Consider the following 20,342-nt stretch of genomic DNA (forward strand, 5'->3'; position numbering starts at 1 on the left):
ATTTTGAGGGTTGTCTTTTCGTCTTGTTTATGTTTTCCTTTGCTGTGCAAAAGTTTTTAAGTTTCATTTGGTCCCATTTGTTTATTTTTGTTTTTATTTCCATTTCTCTAGGAGGTGGGTAAAAAGGATCTTGCTGTGATTTATGTCATACAGTGTTCTGCCTATGTTTTCCTCTAAGAGTTTTATAGTGCCTGGCCTTCCATTTAGGTCTTTAATCCATTTTGAGTTTATTTTTGTGTATGGTGTTAGGGAGTGTTCTATTCATTCTTTTACATGTAGCTGTCCAGTTTTCCCAGCACCACTTATTGAAGAGGCTGTTTTTTCTCCATTGTATATTCTTGCCTCCTTTATCAAAACTAAGGTGACCATATGTGCGTGGGTTTATCTCTGGGCTTTCTATCCTGTTCCATTGATCTATATTTCTGTTTTTGTGCCAGTATCATACTGTCTTGGAAACAATTTCAAGAGCAAAAATAGAAATTGCTATTTCCTTCTTGTGAGATACTTAGGTTAAATAAATTTTGGTAAATCTGCTGGATGGAATATTTAGTAGTCTTTTTAAATGATGGGCATGAAGACCAAGTGGTTTCAAGGAGAAAATGCTTACACTATATATGCTAATAGCATGTTTATAATGACACGTAGTGCATTGTAATAATAAAAATTGATTTTAGGAACTTTGGAATAGATTTTCCTATAGTACAATACTCTTACATGAATCAATAACTAAATATTATTTATTTGATAACGTAACTAAATTACGGCAATAATGCAAGGAGCCAGAATTCTGGATCTCGGTAGCAAGGGAACTGCCAGGAGGGAGGATAAGCTTCCTTTCTTTGCCCCGGCGGGGCCGGCCTCGGGCAAGGCCATGAGCGAAGGAGGGCATCTCTGCCTGCCTTCCTCTACCCACGCTGCTCCTGCCACCTCTCACAGAATCTCAAGTCTCTGGCCTCACAGAGGGCCCCTTAGCCACCTCCTCAAATCTCGTCCGCCGTTTTCCTCACCCCTAAATTACACCTGGCTCCATAAAGACGAAATCCACAGTCATGTGCCAGAGTAACAGCCTCACCATCCTCCCAGACCCACTCCTGCTAAATCAAATGATGCTCTAATAGTAGCGCATCAGGCCACAGGAAAGACTGCGCAAGTTCAAAGGAAACCCTTTTGGGTGGAGAGAGGCCACTCTCCAAGTACATTCCTTAAACTATTCCTACTCTTCCACAATTTCTTCCTTATGAACTCACAGATGCTCTAAAAGTTTAATTTAAAAAACAGCAAATATCCCTCCAATGTAATGGTGGGGAGCAGCTTTAATAATGTGTGTGCACGGGCGCTCGGGTGGGGTGAGGTCAGCGACCGGAAGGGGAGAAGCTGGGTGGGGGCAGAAGATTACTTACAGGTTTGTTTTTGTAAAAGAGCCTGCCTACTGCTCCGGCCTGCATGCCTGCGCGCCCCCCCCAGGTTCACATGCTGGAGCCCTGATACCCAAAGTGGTGGTGTTAGAAAGTGGGACCTACACAAGGTAATTAGGTTATGATGGTGGAGCCCTCATGAATGAGATGAATGCCCTTATGAAAGAGACCCCACTGAACTTCCCAGCCCTTTCTGCCATGTGAGAATATAATGAGAAATCTATGACCAAGAAGAGAACACTCAGCCGACAACACTGGCGCCCTGATATTGGATTTCCAGTCTCCAGAACTGCAGCAATAAGTTTCTGTTGTTTATAAGCAACCCAGTCTATGGTATTCTGCTATAGCAGCCTGAACAGACAAAGACACCTACTCTGGATTCTATCTAGTATGCTAGCCAGCTATGACCTGGCTTGTGAGTTCTTTACGCTTGTCCAGAGGATAAATGTTTTATTTGTGTCATAATCTCCACATTATCCTTTGGCCAGAGGAGGGAAAGCTCACGTTGCAATCGGAGTATTGCTGTGTAGCCATAATGAAGGTGTGTGGGCTGCAGCAATGCCAAAAGCTCACAGCTGTAGACTGAATTCCCTCTGTAACTTCTGTGCAAGGATGTGAGGGGATAGTGTAGCTGACTAAGCGTGTCTGCCCTCCTAGCTCCTTATAAAAATGGACGTAGAGCTTTACTTTGGTAATTTCCATGTTTTTTTGGATTTTGGAATTTCAGTCATCAGAAGCGCATTACTTACAGCGCTGTCTTCAGACTAGAACAGAGATATTGCAATCCTTCAGCCATCAATCAGTAATTCAAAGCATGAATTTCATCAATAGGCAAACTCACAGAGCATGGCTTGTATTTACCCTGCAAATCACCTTCTTTGTTATAAAGCATTCTACAGTGGTCTCTCAGGTCAGAAGAATTTGGTCAGACTCTCCATGCCCCTTGTTTCACTCCTCACCTTATATATTTGGAGAGAAAAGTCTGATCCATTATTAACACAAAATCATGAATATGGTATGTGGGTGGTGCACTAAAAAATACAAAGAAATGTCTTGTTTTCTGAGGCTTACGATTAGAAATCCACAGGTCCGGTTCAACTCTGCCTCTGTTTTTCCGTGCTGTGTGTGTGTGTGTGTGTGTGTGTGTGTGTGTGTGTGTGTGTTTCCTCAATCAGCCCCACAGAGAGAGCCTCAGGAAGGCAGGCAAAGAAAGAAGGGAAAATTACTCAGAACTTTTGGGACTTAGGCCTACACATAGCTATCAGCATGGTGTGATAAAAAGAGGATGAATTGGGCAGGATGTGTTACCTACTATCCATGGAACTCACTAACTTGCCATTATACACAGGACAACTACCAGAGAAGGACACCCTGCAGACGTGCTGAAGTACCCAAGGGCAATGTGGACGCCGGGGAGTGGAACTGCTTGCAGGGGAGTCTAAACATTAGTAATCTACAAGCAAAACCCTCAGGACAGTTTTTTAGACTGGTTCCTTTTAGATTCATGAAAGAAAAGAAGTGCATAGAGTTTCAGCTGAAACCATGACATTAACACGCAGGAAAGATAAAGGGTGTTATTTCTGTGAACTTCACATTGTTTCGAGTTCTGATTGTTTCAAGGCTTTAGGTTGTTTCCAGCTTTAGATTAGATGTTTTTATTTGTCCTCCTTGGAGTTGGGAATTTTGAAGGTATGTGTACATTCCTGAGTTCTTAAAGGCACAGGGATTTGAAGCCAGAGCCTGACATCCACTGTGTCTTCACGAAGACGTTTTCCATCTTTGATAGAGATGGTGGTGCAGGATAAGAGAAGACCTTCTAGCTATCAGAAATGTCCAGATATGGAGTGAGCCACCTCCTGTGGCGCCGTGTCCTCTGTCAAGCACAGCCTGCACCCCATCCAGTGGGTGTATTATAAAGAGGACACTTCGCTGGTGTACATGGTGGAGAAAACACCAGGCCTGGAGCTGGGGCAGCTCCGAAGCCACGGGACTTTGGATAGTAAACTTAATCTCTAGAAGCCTCAGTTTCTTCATTTTCAAATAGGCGTGCTAATACTTATAGCTCAAAATTGCTGTGGTGATTAAATAAAGTAAGATATGTGAACATACTTAGTTCAGTGCCTGGCATAGAAGGAATAGTTCAGTAAAACGTCAGTTGAATATGAATAAATGTAATATCCTTTTCAACCCTGAGATACTTTGATTTTGTGACAAAAAGAGCTTCACAAACTCTTAACAATATAAGAGAAATTGAAGAAGTGTTGAAATAAGTCACCCAATGACATTTAAATGTTAGGGTAAAAGCTGAAAGTCTGAAATAATGATAAATTTGTTACGGTAATAGAAATAAAACTTTTTGCACTAGTCCTTGATATTTTTAAAGAAGTTATGAAGTGCTGTAATAACCACTTGTGGCTTCTGATTCAGTAGGAGACTACAAAGTCACACAAGGTAAATTTTTGCTTATTTAATAGGAGAGTGGGGCCTGTAAACTTCTTTGAAATTTATAACTTGGTCTACTGTTTTAATTTGATTTACATGACTTAATTTATATTTTTAACCAAACTTATAAGATTCCATTATAGGAGACACTTATTAAGGAATTCTAAAAAGCCAACAGACTAAAGTAGACCCATTTAAAATGGATTTAAATTAGATTATTCTAATAGTAAAGTTTAGAAAGCATTTCACTGGCAACCTTATCAATCGCTGATTCTAAGAAGAAACTAGCAATGGTCTTGTGCAAATATTTGAATTACATTTGGCTTAAGCATGAGAAATACCTGGATTCATTAATCTGAACTGAAATTGTCATCCTTAATAAGGGGGCAGAGAGACTGTTAATCACTTGGGACAAGGGGAAAATTTTAAATGAGGCTTCTAGAATCTAGCAGTCACTTTTTATTTTTTGCAACTGTATATTCAAGGAACCAATCTTATTTTCTAAAGACCTCAGTAATAACCCCAAGAGGCTGCTTCAGCATCCATTCTTACTTAAGCTCAAGTGTATCTGCTGCTTTAATGGTGCTCCAGGTCAAATGATTCATGACAATTCCATGACACAGACAGAGATTTAATCATGGTCATGGCAATGCAAGTGTTGAACTGACTATGAATGCAGCCCTGCAGGCCATGGACTAGGAAAACTCTAATGTCTAAAGTCTTGCTGAACGTTTAATCTTTGAGCTCTAGATAATACATGTCACTGCTATCCAGACGTGGGCAAGTACTAATGTAAACAGGTGGGATGTCCAGCTTTCTTCTGCAGGTAAGGCAACACTACCCATGTGGACGGAGAAGTTCTGTGCAGGGTTTCCTGGTGGCTTTTGAAAGGCAACATATTATACTTTTCAGTCCTCTCTCTAAAGAGACCCTCAAATGCAGGACCTTTGATTTAGTGATTAATAACCTATATAATCATTTGCATTTTCATAACATTAGCGCTCTTCAAAGTACTTTCACCTGCATCAGTTCATCTGATCCTCACGGTCCTGTGAATAATACATTTTATATAATTAAGGCAATTTATAAAGAAACTGAATGCCAAGAAAGTCTCTTGCTCAATTTTGTTTTCAATAATGTTGAAATTGGAATTCAAGGTATTTTTTGCTCCACTGTTCTAAATGATATTAGCTTTCTCTCTTCAACTGAGAAAACTCAGAAAAGGACAGATTCCCTTTTTTTTTTTTTTTTTTTGCGGTACGCGGGCCTCTCACTGTTGTGGCCTCTCCCGCTGCGGAGCACAGGCTCCGGACGCGCAGGCTCAGTGGCCGTGGCTCACGGGCCCAGCCGCTCCGCGTCATGTGGGATCTTCCCGGACCGGGGCACGGACCCGCGTCCCCTGCATCGGCAGGCGGACTCTCAACCACTGCGCCACCAGGGAAGCCCAAGATTCCTTTTTTTAAAAAACAAAATTAGTTTAGAATGATATTGGCTGCATTGCTGGTCATAGGGGTATGGTTGAAAAGAACAGAAGATTTGAAAGAATATTTTGGTGCCTGCAAGGGTGGCAGAGAGAATGCTTCACGTAGGGGCTTGAAGTGGGGACCTTTCTTTAAGCTACATTTGACCCAACTCCTTGGGGAGTAACACAGGAAGTAAAATTGGCCCCCGGAGTGGTAAATGGTAAATTTGTACAAGTCTAAAGGAAGCAAGTTTGCATTGGTTAAGTCTGAACTTCAGAATAGAATATTAAAATTGAATTTGGTCATGTTAAAGTTAATAAAGAGTTCTTTGAAGACCTCTTTTAACAAAAAAACAAGGATAAACTGTTATTTACATGTCAATTAACTGATCTGTCTTTGAAGTAGTATCTTTAAGGGGGTATCTTTAAAGTAGAAATACAAAGAGAGGGTACCATTAAGCACATATAAAACTCTTGGGAAGTAGGGATGAGGGAAAAATCTGGGAGAATGATAATAAAATTTTGGAAAATTGAATAAAATCCCCTATTCTTTTTTTTTTAATAAATTTATTTATTTATTTTTGGCTGCGTTGGGTCTTCGTTTCTGCGCGCGGGCTTTCTCTGGTTGCGGCGAGCAGGGGCTACTCTTCGCTGCGGTGCGCGGGCTTCTCACTGCGGTGGCTTCCCTTGTTGCGGAGCACAGGCTGTAGGTGCACAGGCTTCAGTAGTTGTGGCACGAGGGCTCAGTAGTTGTGGCTCTAGAGTGCAGGCTCAGTAGTTGTGGCGTAGTTGCTCCACGGCATGGGGGATCTTCCCAGACCAGGGCTCAAACCCGTGTCCTCTGCATTTGCAGGTGGATTCCCAACCACTGCACAACCAGGGAAGTCCCACCCCTATCCTTTTTTAATACCTTTTTTAGAGAGCAGTTTTAGGTTTACAGCAAAATTGAGAGAAAGATACAGAGATTTCCATATACTCTCTGTCCCCACACATGCATAGCCTTCTCCACTGTCAACATCCCACACCAGATTTGGTACAGTTGCTACAGTCACGCTGTTGATTTGTCAAAGATGCTGACACATCATAATCATCCAAAGTCTACAGTTTACATTACAGTTCACTCTTGGTGCTGTACATTCAATGGGTAAAGGCATAATGATATGAACCCATCATAATAGTATCTATCATACAGAGTAGTTTCACTGTCCTAAAAATCCTCTGTGCTCTGCCTACTTATTCCTCCTCCTCTCTTCCACCCAACCCCTGGAAACCACTGATGGTTTCAATGTTTCTACAGTTTTGCCTTTTCCAAAACATCATATATTTGGAATCATCCAGTTTCATATTGGCTTCTTTCACTTAGTAATATTCATTGATGTCTCCTCCATGTCTTTTCATGGTTTGATAGCTCATTTCTTTTTAATTCCGAATGGATGTACGACAGTTCATTATTCATTCACCTACTGAAGGACATCTTGGTTGCTCCCCAGTTTTGACAATTATGAATAATGCTTCAATACACATCTGTGTGCAGGTTTTCATGTGGACATAAGTTTTCAACTCCTTTGGGTAAATACCAAGGAGCATGATTGCTGGAACATACGGTAAGAAGACGTTTAGTTTTGTAAGAAACTGCCCAAATCTCTTCCAGAGTGACTGTACCATTTTGTATTCCCACCAGCAATGAATGAGAGTTCCTGTTGCTCTACATCCTTGTTAGCATTTGGTGTTGTCAGATTTTGTTGTCCAGATTTTGGCCATTCTAATAGGTGTGTAGTGGTGTCTCACTGTTGTTTTAATTTGGATTTCCCTGATGATAGATGATGTGGAGCATATTTCACATGCTTATTTGCCATCTGTATAACTTTGGTAAGGTGCCTGTTAAGGTCTTTGGCCCACTTAAAAATTCCCCTATTTTTTTCAGATTAGAAGCAAAGCTTCACAAAGTATCATTGATTGGTGGGGAACAAGTTGAAAAAGAGCGAAACTGATCTAAATCCTAAACTATTTTGCTTGCTGTTAGTTTTCCAAAGCAATCTATTTTTGTAATATTAAAAGCAAATAAGTATTTCTTGTAAATATCAATTACATTATTTCAAGAATAAATGCTTTTTTAAAAAATTGGGATGTTTTAAAATTTTGTCTTTTGGTTTTAATGATATATCTTTAAGTGGTTTTTATTTTTGTTATACTTGAGGTTCATAGGGCTTCTTGAATCTTTAAGCTTGAGATTCATTCTTGACAAATGTTTTTTAAAGAAAAAAAGGGAGAGGTCACTGGGGGAGAGGTCCCCCAGTGAAACGCCTCCCCCCAGAATTCAGTGCAACCCAGCACTATCTGCCCCACTACCCTTGGATGGAACTTTAAGAGCAGCTCTGGCATTAGCACCTTCACAGTGGGCTGGTTCCACATTCAGGTATCACTCAGCACTTTCTGTCTAGCTTTCCTTTGTACTGCAGTTGGGTCTACAGCCTCCACTTCATTCCAAGCCTCTTCTCATTTATCTTGGTCTCCTCACTGTCAATCCACTGCTTCCCATGCAGTAGGCTTTCAGTAAGTGTTCTGTATTTCACTATACTTGTGTCCAGTGCATATAAGGAAATTAAATTTTTATTAGTGATCAAGCCACTTGATCTTACTTCATTCATCCAGTACAGAGATATGTTAAATTTTACTGCTAATGATTCAATTTCATTGAGAGTCTTTGCCTTATGGAACTCGAGTAGTTCAGAAGCCACCTTATATTTAATGAACTCATCACTTGGAAGATCAGCTAGAGGATACTGGTCAGGCTGAGTTAAACACTGCTCTATATCATGTGCCCAGACCTCATGAGAACATGGAGATAACACATTTAAAATGCCAAGCTGGGACTTCCCTGGTGGCGCAGTGGTTAAGAATCCACCTGCCAACACAGGCGACACAGGTTCGAGCCGTGGTGCAGGAAGATCCCACATGCCGAAGAGCAACTAAGCCCACGTGCCACAACTACGGAGCCCATGTGCCACAGCTACTGAAGCCTGTGCGCCTAGAGCCCGTGCTCCACAACAAGAGAAGCCACCGCAATGAGAAACCTGCGTACCGCAATGAAGAGTAGCCCCCGCTCGCTGCAACTAAAGCCTGTGTGCAGCAACGAAGACCCAACACAGCCAAAAATAAAAAAAATAAAAATAAAATAAAATAAAATTCTTAAAAAATAATAAAATAAAACACCAAGCTTAGGGATGGCTCAGAGAGAGCAGTTGGCCCTAATCATTTCCTCTGCCTTAGGGTTTGGTCTTCACTAGAGAAAAAAAGCAAAATACACATTTATCTAAATCAACCACTATTACAGTCAATTGCAATTGATGGAGGTAAAAATATGTGAATGAGTTGGGAGCCAGGACGATCATAAGACGGGCAGATTAAAAACAGATCAAAACCCCCCAGGCTTGATCATCTAAGAAAGTGAATTTCCTCTAGCCAAGAGATGCCTAGAATGGGCCCACTTGCTAAGGCCCGAGCTGCCTGCTGGCAATGATGATCATCGGAGAAGGTTGTGGAGGGGAGAATTGCACACCAGGGGCAGGTCTTCATCTCCTGTAGGCGTGATGAAGTACTCAAGGGCAATGTGAATCTTGGTGAATGGACATGCTTATAAGGGGAGCCTAAAACATGAGTAATTTAAAAGCAAAACCCTCATATAAAATAGATAACTGATAAGGACCTACTGTATAGCACAGAGGACTCTACGCAAAACTCTGTAATGACCTATATGGGGAAAGAATCTAAAGAAGAGTAGGTATATGTATTTGCATAACTGATTCACTTTGCTGTACACCTGAAACTAACAAAACATTGTAAATCAACTATACTCCAATAAAAATTTTTCAAAAAGCAAAACCCTCCAGAAAATTTATTAGATTGATTATTTTCAGGTTCATGAAAGAAAAGAAATGGATAGAGCTTCAGCTGAAATCATGACTAATTGGTAGGAAATGATAGTGTATTATTTTTATAAACTTCATATTATTTAGAGTTCTCATTATTGCTGAAGAATAAAAACATTCAACAAAACACACAGGAAAATTAAAATGGATGTATCCAAAAAGGTCCAAAAACTGGTAGGTAGTAGAAACTGGCACAAACTTGAAAAAATGTTATTTATCCTAAACCCAAAGCAAAGGCCAAAACTGTGTCCTTTATTTTGTTTAGTGTTTTAGAAAGGGCTTGCTTGCTTCTACGACTGATTTTTAAATCTCTTTTTCCAGGAAAGCTAATTAACCAGGTTTTCCTTTATACCTGGGACCCCAAAGAAAACCCCAGGCCAGGGGGAATGTTATTTACCACCATGAAATTCTGTAATAAAGTCGCCTAAACTTTTTGGCCATCTCTGCAGCTTTTACCTTTTGGAATCAAGCCAAAAGTATTTTCTTTTATCCATGAGAATTTATGGACCTTTGTCCACAAATATTTTCTTAACTTTTCTTTTCTTCTTTTAAAGATTTTAATGAGATTATCTTATGTTTCTATGATATTTTAAAGTTGTATCCTAAGGTCTGAAGATTTAAGAAAAGTATTAATTGAGGAGTATTTTCCCTTCCTGAATAGCATTGTAAGAGGAAGAGGAAAAACAATTCAATTCTTTTTCCTGTAGGCGTTCATCCAAATCTATAAAAGCTCCTGTTCCAATTGGAAATGAAAAAGAAGCCGGTGAAAAACATCTCTTCCTGCTGGTGTGAAACTCTCCTCCAAGCTGGGATCAAGATGGGGTAGGTCGACCTGAGGAAAAATGGCCACTGTTGCCATTAACTAGTTTCATATAAGGATGAGATCCTAAGATGCAGAACTCCAACATTTCTCTTCTCTCTCTCCCCCACTTGATTTATAATATTTTAAATTAATTAATTTTCCCTAAAAGGCTTCAAACCCACTCTACAAGGGTAGCCCATGGGTTTCCTCCGCTCCCCGTGCAGTGCCTGGAGCCACGGAGAAGCAGAGTTTGTAAATATCCAAAGTGCATTGGGCAAACCCACCTCCCCCAACTCGCCATGAAACATCCCTCTAGGAGGCAAGAGCGGAGATCCCCTCTCCCTTACGGGATGAACTTGGACTTGAGTCTAGGTCTCCTTTCAGCAAAACAGAATCCTGAACTCTTTCAGTGCTTTCCTGTCTCCTGATGCGCTTTGTATTAGGAAGGGATGCAGCAGTTGCTAAGGTGACCCAAGTTGTCTCTGAACAGGGATGGATCCCTTGCATCAGGAGTTGCACTTGTGGGCATGACCCTGGGGTGCAGAGACTGTTGTCTCCCTCTCCGTCTTCAGAATGTCTGCATACTCCTCAGCCCATCAGGGTTTAGGCTCTGGAGATGCCATTTTCAGCTCCAGAATAATATGGCTGTGACCACAATTAAGTAGAGTGGACATTTTATGATGCTGCCATTGCTCCTCAAGTAGCAGAGAAGCAACCTAGAACTCAGAGGTAACTGAAAGGATGCCAGCTAGGCATCTGGCATTTAAAGCTTTTATGGAAGGATTAAAGGATGACATGATTTAAAGTAAAAACAAAAATACAAACAAACAAAAAAAGAAAGAGTGCTGAGACTGAAAAGTGACATCTGCTGCCTGACTGATGGGTGCCAGGTTCGCCATTTGGAAATGTGCTCATAGGATTCCGTGTGATCCTCCCAGTGAAATTAAGAAGCAGGACTGCGTATTTCCGAAGACCAGGCCAAGTGGAGTTAAACCATTTGCTCAAGGTTACACGACCTGCAAGTGAGGAAGGTGGATTCAAACCCATGTCTAATTACATCACCAATTTTCTATGTAGGGACTTGAGTTAGCAATGAAGAGTTTCTTCTGTATAAATAATTTAGGTCATAAACTGTTAGGCAATGTCATGACCCTTGCAGGAAGAGGAGGAGACTTAGCTGGACCACAGTGAGGGTGGTGTGCACTCGTGTGACTGTAAGTGACGGTAACCCTGCATCTATTCACCATCCTCCATCACTCGTAGTCACTGCAGTCCTGGGACCTTGGTCCTTCTGATTTTGGACTTTATCTGAGTGACAAACAAATAGTGTTTGAGAAGAAAAGACAACTCCCTAAACTCAGGAAATGGTTTCTGAGTATTTAAGGATATGTGCTTTTCAGCTGCAGTCTTGGTTTGGCGGACGAACTTGAAAATTTTTATAAAAAAAAAGAGCAGAGAAGTGAATTAGGAGATATTTTTGTGCCTCTTGATGATAAGTTCTTGCTAAACTTGGCTCAGTGAAGGAATCCTAATGAAGATCTGTTCCTGGCAGGCTACGTGACAGCTCATTCGCATCTCCTGCTTCCGACTGTACTAGATTGTCCTGGTTTTGTAGATATAAACCATTGAAATGTTTTGAAAATTTCAGCATAGTCAGACTAAACTCTACTTTCAAGGCTCCCAGGCATATCAGGTGTTCACTGAGTGTTTGTTAAAGAAATAAATCAATAAATGATTACAGCTTACACCTAAATGTGGGGAGAGAGGGAGAGAGACAGAGAGAGAGAGAAACAGAGAGAGACAGAGAGGGAGAGACAGAGGCTCTGTTCAGATCTTGTATTCTGTTTTTTCTTATGATAAATTCTGCATCCAAGAATGTGCTGATTTTTTTTTTTACTGAATCACAATAACTAAAAAGCTTTAAGACTGGGGGTTCTGTTTTTAGTTTTATGTGAACCTACATGAAGGACCAGGCCTTGGTAAGAAGCAGTAACACACAATGGTGGTGAAGAACAGGAGCTTTGAGTCAAACTGCCTGCATATAAACCCCAGTCCTGTTACTTCCTGGTATGTGAACCTCAGGTAAGCGACTAATACCCACTCGTGTCTAAATTTCCTTCTCTGTCAGATGGGAAAAATAATAATAGTACCTATAGGGTTGTCATGAGTATCAGGTAATGTTAACGTAATTAAAGACCTTGGCATACTGCCTGGAACATAGCAAGTTCTCAACAAATGACAGCTGTTACCATTCTTAAATGCAGGAATTAAGAAGCATCACAGATTTTTATATGCACTTGTATTGATTTCCTAGGGGTGCCATAATAAAGAACCACAACCTGGGTGGCCTAAAACAACAGAAATTTATTCTCTCACAGTTACGGTGGCTATAAGTAAAAAAAATCAAGGTGTTATCTGGGCCACACCCCTTCTGAAGGCTCCAGGGGAGATCTTCCCTCGCCTCTTGCAGCTTCTGATGACCCTGGTGTCCCTTGGTTTGTGGCAGCGTCTCTCCAGTCTCTGGCTCCATCTTCAATGGTCTTCTCTGTGCATCTGTGTGTCTTTCTGTGTCCTCTCCTCCTCTTGTAAGGACACCCCCATTGGATTTAGGGCCCGCCCTAATCCAGTACGATCTCACCTTAATTACATCTATAAAGAGCCTATTTCCAAACAAGGTTACGTTCTGAGGTTCCCGGTGGACATGCACTTGGGAGAGAGGGACACTATTCAATCTGTGATTGTTTTCAGCTACAAACATTTAACATAGAAATTGCTGTCGCTGCTATAGGTCTGTTATTTTCCCTCTTGCTTGAAAATAGAAGATAAAGTTTGCTTCTAATCATGTTGCTAATTTCTGGTTAGAAATAAAAATGAGGTTGATAGTCATAAACGTGTTTTGAGGTTTGACTATCCGAGAAGGAGTAAGTCTATTAGAGAAGACACCCTTTGGCATGTCCAGGCGACTATCCATTTGGTCCCCAGTGGGGGTCCCCGCTAATCCTGGGGATGACAGACCCGCAGCTGAGCCTTCCATGTAGGCTGGGGTTTGCTCTGCTCCCAGAGGAGTCCGCAGCCTCAGCCAATGGGCTGCGAAGGAACCGTGCCACGGGATGGAGCTGTCTCCACTGAGTTAAGTGGCTGCTGGTGGGTGGACATTCTGAGAAGAGGGGATACTGCAAGGCTATCTGTAGAGATGAGGTGACTGGCTATGTGGTCCAGATTACAGAGTTTCCAGGACGCCCTCATGCTCTCTCCAAAACCTGAATTTTTCCCCAGTTAGCATTCCTATTTAATAGCTCTTCCCTGGGAGAGCTAACACCTTAAGTGATGATCACATCTTTAGAGGTGCATTTGAAAAAGGGCTCTGGGAGTTTTTTGATAAGAGATCAGAGGAGGGCAGAAAGGAGTGCCTCCTGGCTCTGCTTTGCCGGTGGGGGGCAGCGACTCTCTATGCATCACTGCAAAGCAAAAGAGCATGGTCAGGAGGGACCTGCTGGAGTCCAGCTTTGTCCTCCTGAGCGTCATGAAGCGGCAGCACAGGGCAACTGGATGCACAAATGCAACCATATATCCTTCTCTCTGAATCAAAAGAAAGAGAAAGTGGTCCATGTCGGTCCCATACCGGTCCTAGTGTGAGCTCCTCACCTGGCTGAAAGTGATACAAGTGTTTTTATTTTCATACAGCTTGGCCCCAACAAGGCAAACCTTCCTCCAGGGCCCATCTGAAGGGTGATCGCTTTGAAGGCTTGTGAAAAACTGGGCTTTCTTAAATGTGCTAAGAGAGAGATTTTTCAAAGGTAATTTAACTATATGCAATTTTCACCTGAGATGCTACTCCATTCCAGATAGTGTGATGACACGGTATAATGACTTCTGGTTAATAACTAGATATTTTCTAACCAGAGACAGTCAGGTGAGTCTTGAATGCATGGGGTAAGAACTCTGTCGCTTAGTACTTAGTTCTTCCCTAAAAGAGGCAAAAATGAGGAAAAAAAGAGGTGTTCATCATTGTGTAAAGATTAGAAAACGCAGCAAAAAGATAAGAAAATACATACTGGTGTTTTCACCCCCCCACCCAGAATAATGACAGTTAATATTTTGAGGTGTTTCCTTTTTTAAAAAAAAATAAATTTATTTATTTTTGGCTGCGTTGGGTCTTCATTGCTGCGCGCAGGCTTTCCCTAGTTGCAGCGAGCGGGGGCTACTCTTTGTTGTGGTGTGCGGGCTTCTCATTGTGGTGGCTTCTCTTGTTGCAGAGCACGGGCTCCAGGCGCGTGGGCTTCAGTAGTTGTGGCACATGGGCTTCAATAGTTGTGGCGCACGGGCTCTAGAGCGCAGGCTCAGTTGTTGTGGCGCATGGGCTCAGTAGTTGTGGCGCACGGGCTTAGTTGCTCCCCAGCCTGTGGGATCTTCCTGGACCAGGGCTGGAACCCGTGTCCCCTGCACTGGCAGGCGGATTCTTACCCACTGTGCCACCAGGGAAGCCCCTGATGTGTTTTCTTACAGTTTGCTTTCCTCGTTTGTGTGTGTGTCTGATTTTGTATAGACATATAATCAGGCTGTGTGTGGTACGTCGGGACTTGTTTCACTGAGTCAGCAAAATATTCTGAACATTTTTCCATATTCACAAGCACAGAACTATTCTAGCCAAAGAAGGCCTGCAAAGGACTTTAACGAGCTCCCGCTTTGGCAGGTGGCTGTGGCCGTGCTTCCTAGAGGCTGAGCTGTTTGGCTGTAGCCTCCCTGGAGGTGTGGTCATAGGAGCTGCTGTTCTGGGAGGTGAGGCCCTGACCAGAGGGACCACCTGGCCGCAGGCCTCAGAGGGAAGACCCCGCCCGGGAACGAGCCTGCCTCAGTGCAGATGAAGCTTTCCCGGATTCCTCTCAACCAGCGCCAACTTCATCCTCCCCAAGTCAAGAGGATACTTGTCTTGACTTAGAAGGATGCCCACAAGTACTTTCCAAATATGACATGCAGTTTTTAATTTTAATTTTTTTGGGTAAAGCCACTAATTGAAGCAAATGTAAACTCATCCTGCTAAACAGATATTCAGAGAATATTTAGGGATCTTTTGTGTAAACCCTTTGAAATAACGTCAGTGGAAACTCACGAGCTTCCTTTGACCTCATCTTGAACATTGGCAAAGCTGAAGGGTACATACCCTTGCCTTTCAAGTCGTGAATATTGCGTATTAACCCCCAGAGGTTGTGTATGAGCCACGGTACTTAACCTAACTCTCCAAAAATAAGGGGCTCATGATTTTCTTTAAATTGGCACTTATGCAGTGGAATCTCTCAGGCATTAGCGCTTACTTGATTGCATTCAGACACCACTTGGGCAAGGGAATGACTGCACTAAATTAGCATCAAGCACAATGAATGGTAATTGCAAGACTGTCATTTCTACAAGTGCAAAATTAATGTGTTCTGCAAACCCTTCGCACTGTGTGCCATGGGAAAATCACGGAGCCATGCTGTTGCAGGCCGAAGAACGCACTGTACCAGCGGTGGTAACGCGCGGTGGACTATTCAGCAAAGGGTTTTTGTCTCACGCTCATTCTTCAAGCCCTGCCTGACCTAATTTCTATGCTCACGTTATAGCCCCGCCAGACAGCAGCCTGGATGTACAGAGGATGTTGTGGAACAATTCCTCCTTCTCTGTGGCATCTTGTGTGAATAATGCCAGCCTAAACAACCCTCCACGTATTCATGAGAGTATGAATAGGCTACTTATGTAAAGCTTCTTATAAAGAGATGCGCCAACCGTTTACAGCGAACTTTACCCAAATGCCATACGTTCATTTAGAAAGAGAAGAGTGATTTACGCACATTTCAATTGTAGCTTAAGAAGAGCGCCAGCCCTGCCTCTCCCCATCTCTCCTGTTTACAAGTGGGAAAGGAAGCCACAGGCCAGTCGAATGAATTTCTTCTGGTCATGCAAGATCACAGGGTATACCCCGAATGACAAGCATAAGCATCAGGCTCTTGGAGTCAGCTGACTGACTGCAGAATTTATTAGGGATGAATCATTCAAGACTGAAATAATGCAGTAATAACAGACCTATTAGATGTGGTATCTCAGTATTCCTGCGGTTTAGTGGAGGCTGAGAACCTCCCATAGAGGCGTCCTACAGAAGAGTGATACTCAAGATAATGACAATAACTGGCCAGAGGGTCTTTCTTGTGAGTCCAGCTTGAATCCAATCTCTTAGCAGCTGGGGTGGGTATTAAGACCACTGGGAGGCACAGATAGATTCACTGCAGTGACCTACAGGTCCAAGATAATGTGCTGACCCTCTGACTCCCCTGAGTGGGAGGGTCGGGCCCAAGTGCTCTTTCAATGGCCGCTTACTTCGTCACTCACCATCAAGGCATGATATGGCTATTCGCTTTGTAATGTTCCAGCCAGTGAAAAGTTTGCTGGAATTTGGGGGAAACTGCACCACGCTCAAAGATTCTCTCATCTAAATGAACAACAAAGATTAGGGAATGGTTTAGGAGACTTCCTACCTAAGGTGGGAGAAGAATTCCTTACCCTCAGAATGAAGTATGCCTGGGTACAGCTGAAAAACCATCCAGTAGATGATTTGGACTTCAAAGATGTCTAAAAATGCCTTTGGAAACTGGCTCTGACTTACCTTTGTTGCAAAATGTCCCATCATAGGCTGTGTTGGAGCAATCGCAGGAATACCCGTGGTATTTCTCTATGCATTTGCCTCCATTCTCACAGTTCGCCCCGTAGCTGGTGCAGTGGCCCGAGCACCCGGATTTGAAGCCGGACGTGACCTTTGCTCTTTCTTCCAGGTCCAGTGTCACCCCATTCATCCTCAGGGAGCGGATGCAGCCCAGAAAGCCCTGCTGGCCTCCGGCACCACCTGGGAAGACAGAAGGCATGGAGCTCAGACAGAATAACCTCTGCTGTGGCTTCTGTTTCATTCATCGTTCCTCGGACCACCGTGGTGGGAGATGAGACTGCCAAGTGCAGGGGGCATATGCTCACGGTCCAGCTGGTCCTGCCTAACAGAGAGCTTGCAGCTTCTTCCCCTTAGGCTCTAATGCCTGATTGAAAGAGACTGTCTCCTGCGAAGCAATACATTTGCTATAGTACTAAAATGTTTGGAGACACACACAAATGATATACGCTGTTTTGGAAGTTTAATCTGGTTTCCTATAGAAAAGAAGTTTACAGAACTCTCTAAGTTCTTTGGTTTTTAATCTCATGGCATTCAGTTCCACAGCATTATCTATTGCAAGAGATATCAAAAGGCAGAGGGACATGAATATATTAGCATAGTTAACAAGTCAATTAGCCAGAGGAAGCAGATCCATTTGGAATGTGATTTTAAGTGCTGGTTCTTGTCTCAAGAAATGCTTTGCTTTGAAATTCATGTTAAGGGTTCCCAGGGCTTCTTGTCTGGGGTGGCTGGAAATTGGAATTGATAATTTTACACAGAAGTCAGTTACGCCACATTTATTACCAGGTCAGTTTAGATTTTATTGCTTTTGTCTAAATGCCATTGCAAGACACATAACACACAAAACAAATTCACTGTAATTTTCTGAGTAAGTTATGGAGTTAGAGGTTCATGAGCATGAAAATATTAAAATATTCCTAATAAATTTCATAGAACGGTTCATTGGAGAATTATATCACAGGTGGATTGTATCTATAATAACCTTAGCTATGATTTTCTTAAGCAGCTGGTACGAAAGGAGCAACTCAAGTTTATAAATATGCCTGTATTTTAGACTAACAGCTTTTCTAGAAATTAAATAAAATGATAGTAGTTAAAATTATTAAAAGAAATCTGATGGGGATTTAGAAAAAAGATATGGTTAATAAAGTGAAAGCTACTGTTTATTGAGGGCTATGTAGCAGGTACTCTACTAAGCATCTTACATATGATATTCACCTGATTCTCACAACAACCTGGCGAGGTAGGCATTGTTACCTTACCTCCGTTGTACAGATAAGGAAACTGAGGCTTAGAGAAATTAAGTCGTGTACTCAAGGACCCATAGCTCCAAAGTGCCAAAGCGGTGTCAGAGCTGTCTTATTCTCGAGCCTGTGGTCTTAAACTCTGTTCTGTGTTGATCATCTAATGCAGAAGAACTTCAGGGTCTGGGGCGCCACAGACGTAGATGTTTCTGAGGTAAAGATCTGAATGTCTTTAAAAGTGCCATGGGCAATAGGATTGGCAGACTTTGGGCAAGGTTGCACACTGGAGATTGATTCTGATCACTTAACTCCAGTATCTTGAGAAAAAGTGTGCCATCTAGACGACTCATCAGACAGGGCTGGTGGATCAAAGGCTTTAGCTGCAGAGATGGATTAGCCTTTGCTTATGCCTGTGAATTCTCAGCCGTGAAATAGCAAATGACTTGCACTATTATCTTTATAAACCCAAGCCTTGCAGTTCTCTCATTGGGCAGTGCATAGATCTGAGTGATGATTCTCCAGGGATTGTTATTTTTTAATAAAATATTTAAATAGAAGAGGATTAACTGAAGGGATCCCAATGTCCCTTTTGATTAAAGGTATGGGAGAGTAGACAGCAAAAGAAATGATTAGAAACAACCACTTTGAAGGATTTCCCACTTTGCAATCCGCTCCCCGGCACCGCTGCACCTCTGGGCTAAGGGGAATTTGGCCCTTTGCTATGATCTGGAAGAATTTCAATCCTGTAGTCACTCTTTGTGTGTCTAAATTTCAATTTGGCATCTATCGTTTTAGCAGCTATGGCTTTTGTTCTTGCAATAAGGCTTTCCAAAGGGTCTTTTCGTTCAATAAATGCCTAGCCATTTAAATTTTCATCACTAGTCAATTAAGACAATTATATCCTATCAAAATATGCTGAAATTTTTAAATCGTTGTTTTTAGATGTCTGCCTTTCTTTTCCCCTGGTTGCAAATGTAATAGTTTTTCATTGTGGAAACCATAAACATACTGATAAGCAAAATGAAAAAGAGAATCTGTAATGCTACTCAGATAGAACGACTTTCACTTTTAGCAAATAGCCTCTTCTACTTTTATCTATGAACATACATATGTAAAAAAAATAAAGGAAAAAGAGGGGTGTATGCATTGTTTTGAAATTTGCTTTTTTCACTTAATATATCATAAAACATTTTTCCCAGCAATAAATATTCAACTAGAACATCTTGCTTAACATCTGCATAGCAGCCCACCCTGTGATGCACTGTAACTTACTTTGTCATTCCACTACCATTGGACTTTTTAAAGTTTTTTAATTTAATTTTATTTTTTTACTAAGTAAATTTTAAAAAAAATTTTTATTTAACATCTTTATTGGAGTATAATTGCTTTACAATGTTGTGTTAGTTTCGGCTGTATAACAAAGTGAATCAGCTATACGTATACATATATTCCCACAGCCATTCCCTCTTGCATCTCCCTCCTACCCTCCGTATCCCATACCACTGGAATTTAAAGCTTATTCCAATTCCCATTTTATATGATACTATAATAAATATCCTTGTAAAAGCCTTTATATACTTGTCCAGTTTTTCCTTAGAATTAATTCTTAGAAGTGTAATTGCTAGGTACAAGGGCATAAACATTTTAAAGTCATTTGCAATATAATTTCCTCTCAGAAGACTTTATCAATTTATATTTCAACAATAGGGTACAAGATTCCTGACTTCTCCACACCAATTCTAATACTAGGCAGGATACTTTTGAATTTATAGGCTAGAGGGGAAAAAAAAAAAAAAAAGAGTTCGTTCTTTTAATTTGCATTGCTTCGAATACTGTGAGTTGAATAATTTTTATGTTTTCCTCACTCTTATTTTTTGTTTCTTCATGACCTTTGCTTTTTTGGGGGAAATAGGAGAATATATATTTCTTATTGATTGATAACAGTATTTGGGTCTTTAATTTTTTGTTATAAATTCAGCAACTACATCCTTCCAGTTTGTGTTTGTTACCTTGTATGTAATGTTTATGTAGTCACATGCATCCATCTTATTTTTATGATTTCTGCCTTTGATATTAGGCTTATAAATACCTTCTCTAATCCAAAATAATATAATTATTCAACTATATTTTCTTCTAGAACTTTTATGATTTTACCTCGTTTAACGTTTCATTCTTTATCTGGAATGTATTATTATTATTATTATTTTTTTTTTTTTTTTTTTTTGCGGTACGCGGGTCTCTCACCGCCGCGGCCTCTCCCATTGCGGAGCGCGGGCTCCGGACGCGCAGGCTCAGCGGCCATGGCTCACCGGCCCAGCCGCTCCGCGGCATGTGGGATCCTCCCGGGCCGGGGC

At 41.6% G+C, this 20,342-nt stretch overlaps 1 protein-coding gene across 1 annotated transcript in view; it reads right to left on the reverse strand.

Moving 5' to 3' along the window:
* Positions 1 to 20,342, reverse strand: part of CNTNAP2 (contactin associated protein 2) — a 1,485,958-nt gene that overhangs the window by 199,807 nt on the left and 1,265,809 nt on the right. The window contains exon 18 of the mRNA XM_055084701.1: positions 16,688 to 16,924. Coding sequence (XP_054940676.1) covers positions 16,688 to 16,924 — 237 coding nt within the window. The remainder of the gene's footprint in view (positions 1 to 16,687; positions 16,925 to 20,342) is intronic.

This window comes from Physeter macrocephalus, chromosome 5 (genome assembly GCF_002837175.3).
Source record: "Physeter macrocephalus isolate SW-GA chromosome 5, ASM283717v5, whole genome shotgun sequence".
In the NCBI taxonomy this organism is placed as follows: Eukaryota; Metazoa; Chordata; class Mammalia; order Artiodactyla; family Physeteridae; genus Physeter; species Physeter macrocephalus.